The 13,405-nt window shown below is 45.1% G+C and overlaps 1 protein-coding gene across 1 annotated transcript in view; it reads left to right on the top strand.

Moving 5' to 3' along the window:
• Window positions 1–13,405, top strand: part of LRP4 (LDL receptor related protein 4) — a 56,942-nt gene that overhangs the window by 10,122 nt on the left and 33,415 nt on the right. Inside the window, exons 2-13 of the mRNA XM_044681863.1 lie at window positions 3,213–3,329; window positions 3,523–3,636; window positions 4,403–4,519; window positions 6,767–6,895; window positions 7,342–7,461; window positions 7,675–7,800; window positions 8,548–8,673; window positions 9,232–9,366; window positions 9,550–9,675; window positions 10,215–10,445; window positions 10,653–10,809; window positions 12,756–12,973. Of these exons, the coding sequence (XP_044537798.1) occupies window positions 3,213–3,329; window positions 3,523–3,636; window positions 4,403–4,519; window positions 6,767–6,895; window positions 7,342–7,461; window positions 7,675–7,800; window positions 8,548–8,673; window positions 9,232–9,366; window positions 9,550–9,675; window positions 10,215–10,445; window positions 10,653–10,809; window positions 12,756–12,973 (1,716 nt within the window). The remainder of the gene's footprint in view (window positions 1–3,212; window positions 3,330–3,522; window positions 3,637–4,402; window positions 4,520–6,766; window positions 6,896–7,341; window positions 7,462–7,674; window positions 7,801–8,547; window positions 8,674–9,231; window positions 9,367–9,549; window positions 9,676–10,214; window positions 10,446–10,652; window positions 10,810–12,755; window positions 12,974–13,405) is intronic.

The following is a 13,405-nucleotide window of genomic DNA, read 5'->3' as shown; positions in this document are numbered from 1 at the left end:
CTCCTTCTCCTTCTCCTTCTCCTTCTCCTTCTCCCTCTCCCTCTCCCTCTCCCTTTCCCTCTTCTTCTTTCTCTTCCTCTTTCTCTTCCTCCTCCTCCTCCTCCTTCTTCTTCATTTTATCTTTATTTTATTTTAATAACAAATTTCCACATAAGCTTTCCAAAGTTTTATGATTCATATTGTTTCCCTCCCCCATCCCGGAGCTGGCAAGCAATTCGTTCTGGGTTATGCCTGTTTTATCATAGAAAACCCATTTCCATTTTTGTAAGTAAATAATCTTATATAAAACCCAAACCCCAAATTTCAACACTGATTCTTTTTTTAAAATTTAAAATTATTATTCATTTTTTTCTTGATGCCAATTCTTGACAAAACTCTAGAACCAACTCTCAGACAGAGTTTGGAAGCACAGAAAAGAGCGCCTGGCTGGAAAGTGTCAGAGGTAGGATTTGAACCTGTTCCTGACCCCAAGGCCAGTTTCCTGTCAACAATTCACGTACATATGCACAGGCCGCTAGGATGATGCCAGACCTGGAATTGGCAAGACCTGAGATCAGGTCCTACCCTTAGACCTCTGCTATCTGTATGACGCTGAGGACCCTTGCCTCAGTTTCCTCATCTGTTAAATGGGGATAATAATAGCATCTCTCCCGCCAATGTTCATTTGGAGCCCCAAAAGAGGTCTGGGGTCCAGGGAGGTCCAGATAAAAGCATGTACTTTGGTGCTCTAGAAAGGCTTTCTATTATTATTATTTATTTATTATTCTTCCTATTGTTGGCATTTATTTATTTCTTCTATGATTGGAATTCTTCCCTTTAAACGGGGAGAAGGCTACCGGCCGGAGACGAAGCCTCTCTGAGCACCTAGTTAGTACATATACCCAGCAGACTCGCCCGCCATGTTCTTCGAAGGTCGGAGCAACGTTCCTGACTCCCTTCGGTTCTTTCGGGCCAGGAGTGAGTTCCTCAGAGCCAGCCACCCTCGGAGGCTCCTTTTCATGTGTGACCAGAAGCAGGAATTAGCAGGGTTGAGCAAATGGGCTGGAGCTACAGTCTGTGACCCTGAACAGAGATTTTCTTCAAGTGAAGTTAGTTGGCCCTGATGGGGCTTGAACCCTCCACCTTGGCCTCATTAACACCCGCTCTGTCCAGTGGAGCTTAGTGGCCTCGTCAATATCAGCTGTGTATATTTCCAAGGGGTGGGGGCGGGGAGCGTGGAGGGGGAAGGCAGACATTGCCTTCCCTTTTTTCTTTCTCTTGTTCCCTCTTGATTTCCTTAATTTTTTTTCTTTTTAACCCCTTACCTTCCATCTCAGAATCAATACTAAGTATTGGTATCGAGGCAGAAGATCGGGAAGGGCTACACAATGGAGGTTAAGTGACTTGCCCAGGGTCACTCAGCTAGAAAATGTCCAGATTTTCCTTTAAGGTTTCAACTGCCCTAACCCAAATTGAATTGCTTGTCAGCTCCAGGAGTGGGGAGGGAAGAAGCAAGGGAGACAACACGAATCCTATAACTTCAGAAAACTTATGTGGAAATTCACTATTAAAATAAATAAAGATAAAACATCAAAGTTTCAACTGCCCCATATTAGCCTTCTAAGAATCAGACAGCTAGAATTGGAAGGACCACAGAGGCTATATAGTCTGGCCCCCATGTTTTACAGATGGGGAAACTGAGGTCCAGGGAGGTTAAATTAAATGATTTCCCCAAAGTTATGTGTCTTAAGGGTGAAATTTGAACCCCAGTCTTCTGACTCTAAAGCTAGTACTTATTCTATTCTACCACATCACATTTTACCATAATCATTTTTATTATATTATTATAATTATAATCTTCTTTCTGAAAACGTAAGCATTTTACCAATTGCATATAATAATTGTAATTTTTATTATCGCAACACTTTTGGAGGGTGGAGTCTGATTTCGTTGCTATAGGGAATTGCCAGGAAAAGCCTTTATACATACATATTTATATCATTTTTTCACTCAGATAGCCTGGGTCACTGAACGGTTGTTACTTGCCTGTGATCTCTAAGCCAGTCTGTATTAGAGGGGAATTTGAACCCAGGACTTCCAAAATCTAAGGCCGGCCTTCTACCCACGCCACCATCCTGCCTCTCAAATAATATGTTAACATTTGCCAAATGATTTCCTCCCAGCCTACCTTTGGGGTAGTTGGTGGGACTATGATTTTTTTTTTTTTTTTTTTTTTGGCTTGGGGAAGGTATGGAGGCTTGACCTGTGATACCATCAGTGAGGGAATCTCCCCATATACAAGCTGCCTCCACCTGTGCTGATTAGCAGCTCTCCCATAGCTTTGAGTCTTAGAGAGTTTCGTGGGAGCCTGAGAGGCTGAATTTGTCTAGGGTCAATTAGCCAGTGTGTGTCTGGAGTGACATTCGAACTCACATCTTCTTGATTCTAAGGCACAGTCTCTATCCATTAAGATATATATTCCCAGTGCTATTATGCCCATTATACAGATAAGGAATCTGAAGCTCAGCCCTTCAGCCTTTGGCCACATGGCTAGTAAAAATTTTTTTTTTCTTAAACCCTTACTTTCTGTTTTGGTAACAACTCGAAGACAGAAGGGCAAAGGCTAGGCAAATGACTTGCTCAGGGTCACACGGCTAATAAATATGTTTTTTTTATTTTTTGCTTAAACTTTTACTTTTTGCCTCAGTTACAACTCAAAGACAGAAGGGCAAGGGCTAGACAAATGGAGTTAAGTGACTTGCTCAAGGTCACACGGCTAATAAATATGTTTTTTTTATTTTTTGCTTAAACTTTTACTTTCTGCCTCAGTTACAACTCAAAGACAGAAGGGCAAGGGCTAGACAAATGGAGTTAAGTGACTCATCTAGGATCACACATCTAATAATTTTTTTTTTTTTGCTTGAACCCTTATTTTCTGTCTTGATTACAATCCTAAGACAGAAGGGGAAGGACTAGGCAGATAGGGTTAAGTGACTTGCCCAGGATCACATAGCCAGGAAGTATCTGAAGACAGATTTGAACCTGGGCCTTCCTGGTGCTCTGTCCATTGGGCCAACTTGCTCCCCCCCATAGCTAGGAAATGTTTGAGGTTGGCTTCAAACCCCGTTTCTCTGGCTCCACGCTGAGCACCATGTGGAGCAGGGGATGGGAGGGACAGGCCTGGGCCCAATGAGGGTGCTGCCTTCACGCATGCTTTCTTTCCCGGGGCCCAGTGCTTCCTACCTGTTCTCCTCTGGACTTTCACTGCGACAACGGCAAATGCATCCGGCGCTCGTGGGTGTGCGATGGGGACAACGACTGCGAGGATGACTCGGACGAGCAGGACTGCCGTAAGTGCCATCCAGGGCTCCACCTCTGGGCCTGGACCCTCTGAAGGCCCCGAACTTTCCCTTCCACCTCCTGGGCCTTTGGCCGGGCTGGCGAGCATCCCTGGGTGAAACGCGGGGCCACAACTGAGGCCTGGCTCCAGGGGGGCCCCCCAGACCTAGAGCCGTGAGACTTGTCTGGGTCTTGTGTCCGCAGCCCCCCGAGAGTGCGAGGAGGACGAGTTCCCCTGCCAGAACGGCTACTGCATCCGCAGCCTGTGGCACTGCGACGGAGACAACGATTGTGGGGACAACAGTGACGAGCAGTGCGGTGAGTGTTCGGAGTCCCCTCTGCCACAGAGGTGACCCTGGACAAGTCATTGAGCTTGCCCCGGCCTCGCTTTCCTCAGCGGTGAAACGCAGGGGCTCTTTTCAGCTCTGAGGCCTGGGGTGTCTGATCTGGGCCCCAGAGATGACAAATAAATATTTATTAATAAATAAACACGTGCCAAGGACTGTGCCAAGCCCTGGAGATGAGAAAATACACTTCCTTTCTTCCCTGGAAAGATGGCGGGGTCTGTGGGTGTCTGGCCAGACTCAGTCTTAGGGGGTGACCCTGTTTCTGCTCCAAGGGAAGGCTTTGGGGAGAGAGTGGGGGAGACATAAAAATGGACTGTGACATAAAAAAGAGCCCAAATAAAACTTTCATTTTATAATTAACCCGTAAATCCAATGGAAGTCAAGGAAAAGAATGGGAGAAGAGCAGAGAAACTGAAACTAGCATTGTTATCCCAGGAGATACTTGAGACCATTCATTTTTTCATTCAATAGACATTTTACGGCCCTACTATGTGTAATACCGTCCACCATAACTGGAAAACAAGACGAATAAAGGGCACGAGGGCTAGACGGAGTTATGAAGGTGCCCCAAGGCCTAGCGGGAGGTTTGGGGCCTGTTGTCTCTCTTGTGGGTCAGGGTCACTGCAGGGGTCTGAGGAGTCCCAGGACGCCAGGGAGAGTGAGTCTGGGACTCTGAGAGGGGAGGGGACCCCCTCCCCACCCCCAAACCTGAGATTGACCCCCCAATCTCTCCCCAGACATGCGCAAATGCTCTGAGAAGGAATTCCGCTGTAGTGATGGCAGCTGCATTGCAGAACATTGGTACTGCGACGGCGACACGGACTGTAAAGATGGCTCCGACGAGGAGAGTTGCCGTGAGTGTCTTCAAGATCAAGATGGGCTGTGGGTCAGGGAAGAGGGGGCATCCCCCAAAGGTCATCAAGCAAAAACTCCCCTATCCGTGGGACTTTCAAGTTTGCAAAGCCCTTTCTTATATTTATTTTAAAATTTTATTTGCAAAGCACTTTTGATTTTTATTAATTTTTAAAATTTTTATTTGCAAAACACCTTATTTATTTATTTTAAAATTTTATTTGCAAAGCACTTTTGATTTTTATTAATTAAAAATATTTTATTTGCAAAATACTTTCTTATTTTTATTTATTTAAAAATTTATTTGCAAAGCACTTTTATTTTTATTAATTTAAAAAATTTTTATTTGCAAAACACCTTCTTATTTATTTATTTTAAAATTTTATTTGCAAAGCACTTTTTATTTTTATTAATTAAAAAATTATTTGCAAAGCACTTTCTTATTTTTATTTACTTGAAAATTTTATTTGCAAAGCACTTTTTATTTTTATTAATTTTTAAAATTTTTATTTACAAAGCACTTTCTTATTTTTTGCATTTGATGGGGGGGGTGCAACCTGTACATTGATAAAGGAGTGTATGTATATAGAGAGATCTGTTGTGTATAGGTATATATACATATATATATGTATATGGAACGGCTAGGTGGCTTAGGGGATACAACATTGGGTCAGAAAGACCTGGGTTCAAAGGCAGCCTCAGAAGGTGCAGCTAGGTGACAGTGGAGAGCAAGGCAGACCTAGAGATGGTTTCAAATCTGGCCTCAGACTCTTCCTAGCTGTGCAACCCTGAGTGAGTCACATAACCCTATTTGCCTAGCCCTTCCTGCTTTTCTGCCTTGGAACAAATATACAATATTGATTCTAAGATGGAAGATAAAAGTTTTTTTAAAAGTCAGCCTCAGGGGGACAGCTAGATGGCTCAGTAGATTGAGAGCCAAGCCTAAAGACAGGAGGTCCTGGGTTCGAACCTGGCCTCAGACACTTCCTAGCTGTGTGACCCTGGGCAAGTCACTTGACCCCCATTGCCCACCCTTACCACTCTTCCACTAAGGAACCAATACATAGAAGTTAAGGGTTTAAAAAAAAAGAAAAATTAAAAAAAAAAAAAAAGAAAAAGAAAAATCACACAAAAAAAGTCAGCCTCAGACACTTCTAGCTGTGTGACCCTGGGCAAGTCACATAATCCCGTTGGCCTCAGTTTCCTCATCTGTAAAATAAGCTGGAGAAGGGAATAGAGAGCCACTTCAAGTTCTCTGCTAAGAAAACTCCAAATGAGGTCACAAAGAGTTAGACATAACTGAAAAGACTGAATAATAAAAATGTGTGTGTGTGTATATAACTATATATATAACTATATATATATATATCTCTCCCTGGATAGATTAATAGATATAGGCAGATATGCTTACATATCTATGTTTTTCTCTATATACATGTCTATACTTTGTCTAGGGTCAACCAGTCTGTATAAATAAATATGTGCATACAGAATATATTTTTTCATTATATGTTCATATATTTATACATGATATAGAGTTGTATATAATAGATTTATATATTACACAATCTATCATATTTTACATACATGCATACATGCACATGCGACACACTACATACAATATAGTAGATGTATATGGGTGTATGATTATATGTGTACACATGTATACATGATAAATTATATATGCACATATAATAAAATTATATGATACATGTATGCGTGATGGATTATGTGTATGTGTGATAAGTGCGTGCATTTTCATGCATGTATAATTATACATATGCACATACACACATTATTTATGGAGAGAGCATTAGTGATTAAATGGGTCAAGAAAGACTTCCCTCTGGACTTTGCCCATGAGCTGAATGTTCTAAGAGGTGGGAATAAGGAGTGAGAGCAATCCAGGCACAAAGGCCAGCTTGTACAAAGTACGAGGGAGGATGCCAAACACCGAGTACATTATTAAACAATTATTCTGTTCTAGGTGCTAGGGATACAAATACCAAACAAAAGGCAATCCTTGACTTTGAAGGGCTTAAATCCTACTAGGGAAAGACACGTTCCCAGCCAATTTAATAGAGGGTAGATACAACATAAACAGAGGCATTTTGGGGTGGGGGGCACCAAGAGTTAGAGGAATCAGGAAAAAGTCTCTCGGAGGAGGTGACATTTAAGCTGAGCCTTGAATGGCCTTAGGACCTGGAATGCCGAGGCCTAAGCCTGTTCCCCCTTGTCCATCCTCTCAGCCTCAGCTGTTCCTGCACCCCCCTGCAGCCTGGAGGAATTCCAGTGTGCCTATGGCCGATGCATCCTGGACATCTACCACTGTGATGGGGATGACGACTGTGGGGACTGGTCTGACGAGTCCGACTGCTGTGAGTGCCCTTTGGGGGAGGCAGGGGTGCTGGAGAGTTTCTGGGACAACTAGGTGAAAAGTGATGAGTGGAGCGAGACGATTCTGGCGAGGGGGCTCTGAATTTTAGGCCACTTTCTTCCTGGTTCATATTCATTCATTCATTCACTCAACGAATCCTTTTGCTGTGGTCTCTGGGTACAAGGCCCTGTGGAGAGTCTGGGGTCAGGAGATCAGCTTTCTAGATGTGTGTGGTGGGGGTCTCTCAGGACAGGAGGACTGGACACAGACACTAACTGGGGGGGTTCCCACCTCTGCTGAGCCTCCTCGGACCTGTTTCCTCATCTGTAAAGGGAGGGGGTCAGACAAGGTAGCCTCCAAGGAGCCGTCCATCTTGAGACGACTGACCTTTGAGCTACGGAGTAACTCCTAATCTTCTGTCCTTTTTCTTTTCCCACCCCTGCCTAGCCTCCCACCAACCTTGCCGATCGGGGGAGTTCATGTGCGACAGTGGCCTCTGCATCAATGCCGGCTGGCGCTGCGATGGGGATGCTGACTGTGATGACCAGTCCGATGAACGCAATTGCAGTGAGTGGAGAATGGGGCTGGAGGGATGGTGGGCCCTAGCGAAGAAGGCCAGGGGGGCTCTGGGTCGGGCGGGAAGGAGCTGGCGGTCACCCTGGCTGAGCTCTGGGTTGGGGCTGCTGAGGATATGGGGAAGGTGGGGAGGGGAATGAAAAGGGTTTCAGGCTGGTCTAGAGCTGCCTCCATGACCAAGGCCTTCCCTCCTGCCTTCTTCAGCCACCTCCATGTGCACAGCAGAACAGTTCCGCTGTAAGTCTGGCCGTTGTGTCCGGTTGTCTTGGCGTTGTGATGGGGAAGATGACTGTTCAGACAACAGTGATGAGGAGAACTGTGAAAACACAGGTGAGGCCCCTCAGCCCTGCCTCTGACCCCTGAATGAGAACCTCGTGAAATGGGCATGATAGAGCAAAGGGGGCAATTTTCTATCCACCTCGGGACAGGAGTGTGCCCTAGCCATACTCTTGGTTTAGCTTCACCTGGCCTTGGAGCCCATAGAGCAGAGAATGTGAGACCAAAGGATCATAGATTTAGAATTGGAAGGGAGCTCAGAGGACATCTTGTTCAATCTCTCATTTGACAGGTAAGGAAATTGAGGCCCAAAGAAGTTAAGTGATACTCAAGTTAAATTAGAACACAAGGCCATGCAAGTAGTAAGTGTCAGGGTAAAATTTGAATCCAGAACCTCTAAGTCCAAAGCCAACAATAGCAGTGTTAAGAGTGTTATTTTCTGTTAAGATATTTATTTATATCGAGGCCTGATTAGACCCAGAAATGGGGGAGAGACATGCGACTTTAGATGGTTGGTTGATTTCCTTCTAAACCAGTATCTTTCCCCTCTTACCTCTGTTGTCTTGAGTTCCTTGTCATCCCACTCTCTTAAACCACTGTCATTCCTCATAAAAAGCCTTGAGATTCAGACTTACCAGATCCATGCCTTGCTCTGGAACCCTACAGCCCTTCTCTCGATTCACCCAAAACCTGGCTCAAACAGATCTCCCCTTTGAAAAATGAGAGGTTCCCATCCTTTCCAATTGCTTCCTATGTTGCCCCAGCCCTTCTCCTGACCCGTGTTGCATCCCCTTTCCCCAGGAAGTCCCCAGTGTGCCTCAGATCAATTCTTATGTGGGAATGGGCGCTGTATCGGCCAGAGAAAGTTATGTAATGGTGTCAATGACTGTGGAGACAGCAGTGATGAGAGTCCCCAGCAGAATTGCCGTGAGTGTCCCCTGGGGTGGAACTTTGTAGGATTTGGGGGAGTTTTTTGAGTTTTAAGTGACTGTAGGAGTAGCTAAACCAGCTCTTCCAAGAATCCCAAAAAGTCTCAGAAAGAGGAAGTAATGAAGGATCAATGATTTAGAGCTGGAAGGGTCTTTGAAGGATATGTCTTCCAATAGCTCCATTTTCCAGATGACACTGAAGGAAAATGCCTTGCCCAAGGTCCAAAAGGTACTAAATAATTCTACCCAGAGGTAGAATTCAAACCGAGATTCTCTGGTTCTAAATCCAGCGTTTACTTGCCCAAGGTCCCACAAATAGGAAGTAGGCAGATAAGTCAGAATTTGAACTCCAAATCTAGCACCCTTCCCATTACACCCATCCTGCCCATCCAGCAGTTCTGCCATTCCCACCCAGCTCCCAGGGCTAAGAGGGAACCCTTTCTTGGGGATCTCCCAACTGTGGGAGAAGCACTCTATGGTCTAGGTGGACTGCCAAGCTGACTCTCCTTAGGGAGCGTGTCCGGTTCAGCTCCCATCTCTGACTTGACTGGTGCAGGGCCTCGGACGGGTCAGGAGAACTGCAATGTCAACAATGGTGGTTGTGCCCAGAAGTGCCAGATGGTGCGGGGAGCGGTGCAGTGTACTTGTCACACTGGCTACAGACTCATGGAGGATGGGCGTTCGTGCCAGGGTGAGGCAGGACCCTTGGGAGGGAGAAGGTTTGGTTGGTTTTAGAGAGTGATGGAAGAGTCCAGACTCTATGACTTGGCCTGGAAGTAGATGTCTAGCAAGGTGAATATTTGGGAAATCAATGAATTAAGGTGGGTGTCAGGCACAAGGGGACTTCCCTGATCCATACCCTTTTCCCTTATAGATGTGAATGAGTGTGAGGAGGAGGGCTATTGTAGCCAGGGATGCACTAATAGTGACGGAGCCTTCCAGTGTTGGTGTGAGGCTGGCTATGAACTTCGACCTGATCGGCGAAGCTGCAAGGCTTTAGGTAAGGGGAGACAGGGATGGAGCCTATGGGAAAGGGAGGGTTAAACCTTCCTGAGGAGCACCTGTCACCCTTTGGGCCTTGCGGGGTGACCTAACCCCCTCTACAATCTTTCAGTCTAATGAGCTTTTGTTAAGAACCTACTGTATGCCAGACCCCTTACTTTGTGCTTGGGTACAAAGACAAAAATGAAGTAGAGTATGCCCTCAGGGGACTATACCAGTTGGTACAAATGACTTGGCCAAAGCTACACAGATAAATGGCTGCAGAGATAAGATTGGAACTCAGGTCCTTAGACTCCAGATATTGTCAAGGTAATCAGTCCTTTATAGAGACTAACTAAAATGTAGAACAGCTTCTCTTTTAATGAGCTAGAATCTAAGAAAAATGCTTCTGGGGTGGCTTCCCCTTCCTCTGCCTCTCCTACCTTGGATCTGTAAGCAGAGGCTTTGTGCTCATTCTCATCTAAGGGGCCTGGAGGGCTGAAGTGGGCTTATGAGCCAAGGGGCAAACCTAGAACCTGTCTCTCTGCTGTGTCCCAGGGCCAGAGCCTGTGCTGCTCTTCGCCAATCGGATTGACATCCGGCAGGTGCTACCGCACCGCTCTGAGTATACGTTGTTACTCAACAACCTGGAAAACGCCATTGCCCTTGACTTCCATCACCGTCGGGAACTTGTCTTCTGGTCAGACGTCACCCTGGATCGCATCCTTCGAGCCAATCTCAATGGCAGCAATGTTGAGGAGGTGGTGTCTACAGGCCTGGAGAGCCCAGGTAAGGAGAGGGGAGCCCCAGGCTGCATCATAGTTAGCCAAGGAGAGAACTGTGGACTGTGGATGGACTACGGACCTGGAAGCCAAGATTCTACCTAGAACTCGATTGGCCAGAAGAAAAAAATGGGAAGAGCCAGCTTGAGGATGGTATGGGAACATGGGCTAGATCCTCTCTTCAAGTACTCTCTTCCTCTCTGTACCCTGTCAGGGGGGTTGGCTGTCGACTGGCTCCATGACAAGTTGTATTGGACAGACTCGGGCACCTCAAGGATTGAAGTGGCCAACCTGGATGGTGCCCATCGGAAGGTGTTGCTGTGGCAGAACCTGGAGAAGCCCCGGGCCATTGCCTTGCACCCCATGGAAGGGTGAGTGAGAGCCTCAGTCCTTGGATTTATGCCAACCCCTTCGCCCCTCCATGCAGAAGCTTCATGCAGAGTCAGGAACCCATCTTCCTAGGTCAGGGATTCTCATCTAATGGCCTTGGAGGGCTGACATGGGCTTATGAGCCAAGAACCAAGAGTTGAGTTAGCTCATGAGCTGTCTGTCTGGCCTGGCAAAGATGGAACCTGGAGAAAGGACCCCTGAACATTCACTCTTCTATACTATAATCCATGAGAAGAGCCCATGAACCTTCTTATTTTAATTTTTCTCCCCACATTATTTTATTTTATTTTTTTAGAATATTTTTTCATGGTTCCATGATTCATGTTTTCTCCCTCCCCTCCCTCTTCTCTCGCCTCTCCCAGAAGAAATTCCACTGGTTTATACATGTCTTATTACTCAAAACCTATTTCCATATTATTCATATTCCCATGAGCCTTGTTGTTGCATCGGAGAAAAGACTGGATTTGGGGTAGCTAGGGAGCAGCACTGTGGATAGAGTACCAGGCTTGGAGTCTGGAGGACCTGTTTCAAATCTGGCCTCAGACACTTCCTAGCTCTGTAATCCTGAGCAAATCACTTAACCCCTTTTGCTTAGCCCTTGCCACTCCTCTGTTTTAGAATTGATGCTAAGCTAGAAGGTAAAGGTTTAAAAAAACAGAAGAAAAGAAAAGACTGGACTTAGAGTGAAGCAGATTCCACCTTAAATTCTGTCTGACTGAGCAAGGCACTTAACTCCTCCTCTTGGTCAAATGTTTCCTCCTGGTAAAAAGATAATAATAGTGCCTGCGGGTATCACAGGGTTAGAATAATAAAATATTAATTGGAGCTAGAAAGAATCTCGAAGGTGATCCAGTCCAATCCCATCATTTGATAGACTAGGAAGCTAAAGCCCAGAAAGGTTAAGTTACTTTTCTTTTGTCTGTTTTTAAAATGTTTTTCCCATAGTTACAAAACAATTTCCATATTATTCATTTGAGGTTAAGTTACTTGTACAAGTTCATGTGTCTAGTAAATTCTGAGATAGGATTCAATCCAAGAATTCCTGGCCCTTCTATGCCCTACACTAAAGGTGTCAAAAAACACCATTCCAAATCAGATTAAAATATAATTAGGAGGGGGGCAGCTGGGTGGCTCAGTGGATTGAGACTGAGGCCTAGAGACTAGGTTCAAATCCGGCCTCAGACACTTCCTAACTGTGTGACCCTGGGCAAGTCACTTAATCCCCATTGCCTAGCTCTTACTGCTCTTTTGCCTTAGAACCCATACATAGTATTGGTTCTAAGACAGAAGGTAAAGGTTTAAAAAAATAAATAAAATGAAATAAAAAATAAAATATGATAAAACCTTGATAATGTTAATTTGTGGTTTTCTAAATCAATCTATGACCTTCAGGGACCCTTGTGTACAGTTTAGTGGTCCTTGTTGCCTTCTGAGTTTGAAGTCTCTGTCCTGCATCACCCTGTAAAGGTCAGATGAGATAAAATCACTCAGCAAACCTTATAGCAAAATGTAAATGTGAGATAGTGTAATCGTTATTATTGTTGCAGTCACTAGGAAAGAATAAATACTGGACTTATATTTTCACTGGTATAGATACCCCAGGTGAGGAAACTTTCCCTACCAATGCAGGCTGGCACTTTTTGTGCAAGTTACTGTCTCAATTTCTCCCCCGAGCACTAAGTAATGAGATGACTTGCTCACGTTCATTCCTAGAGCTAGTATGTGTGAGAGGCAGGACTTGAATTCATATCTTCCCAACTCCAAACTCTACTATCCCTTGATGACTACCATTCTGCTTTTACTACCAGTACTCTTCAACTAATGGCAAATACCCCAGGCACTGAGTAAGATGTTGAATGCGTCCATTCGCCCTGGGATGTGGGCACAGACTTTACTCACATCTCAGCTGCCTTTCTTCCCTTCCTAGTACCATTTATTGGACGGACTGGGGCAATACTCCTCGAATTGAGGCTTCCAGCATGGATGGTTCAGGTCGGCGCATCATTGCTGATACTCACCTTTTTTGGCCCAATGGGCTCACAATTGACTATGCTGGACACCGAATGTACTGGGTGGATGCTAAGCACCATGTCATTGAACGAGCTGACCTCGACGGAAGTAACCGCAAAGCTGTCATTAGCCAGGGTGAGGCCTTCCACTCTCTTTCTCTCATCTACCTCCCTGGACTCCAGTTCCATAATATCAGAGAATTAGAGCTAGAAAGGATTCTAGAGATCATTGAGCACCTTGAATTTTACTAGTGAGGAAATTAAGGCCTGGAGAAGGTAAAATGATGTGCCCAGGGCCACACAGCTAGTATGGATCAGATTCAAAATTTGAATCCAGGACTTCCTGAGAAAGTCAGTCAGTGGATCAACAGCATTTATTAACTGCTTATCAGGGGGATGTTAGAGCCAACTCATACTGGAACTGATTGTTAAATTCCTTCCTTCCTTCCTTCCTTCCTCCCTCCTTTCCTCCCTCCCTCCCTCCCTCCCACCCTCCTTCCTTCCTTCCTTCCTTCCTTCCCTCTTTTCTTTCTTTCTTTCTTTCTTTCTTTCTTTCTTTCTTTCTTTC

The sequence above is a fragment of the Gracilinanus agilis genome, chromosome 6, assembly GCF_016433145.1.
Source record: "Gracilinanus agilis isolate LMUSP501 chromosome 6, AgileGrace, whole genome shotgun sequence".
NCBI classification, from domain to species: Eukaryota; Metazoa; Chordata; class Mammalia; order Didelphimorphia; family Didelphidae; genus Gracilinanus; species Gracilinanus agilis.
Note: the sequence above shows the minus strand (reverse complement) of the source record. Positions and strands in the feature narration are given on the sequence as shown.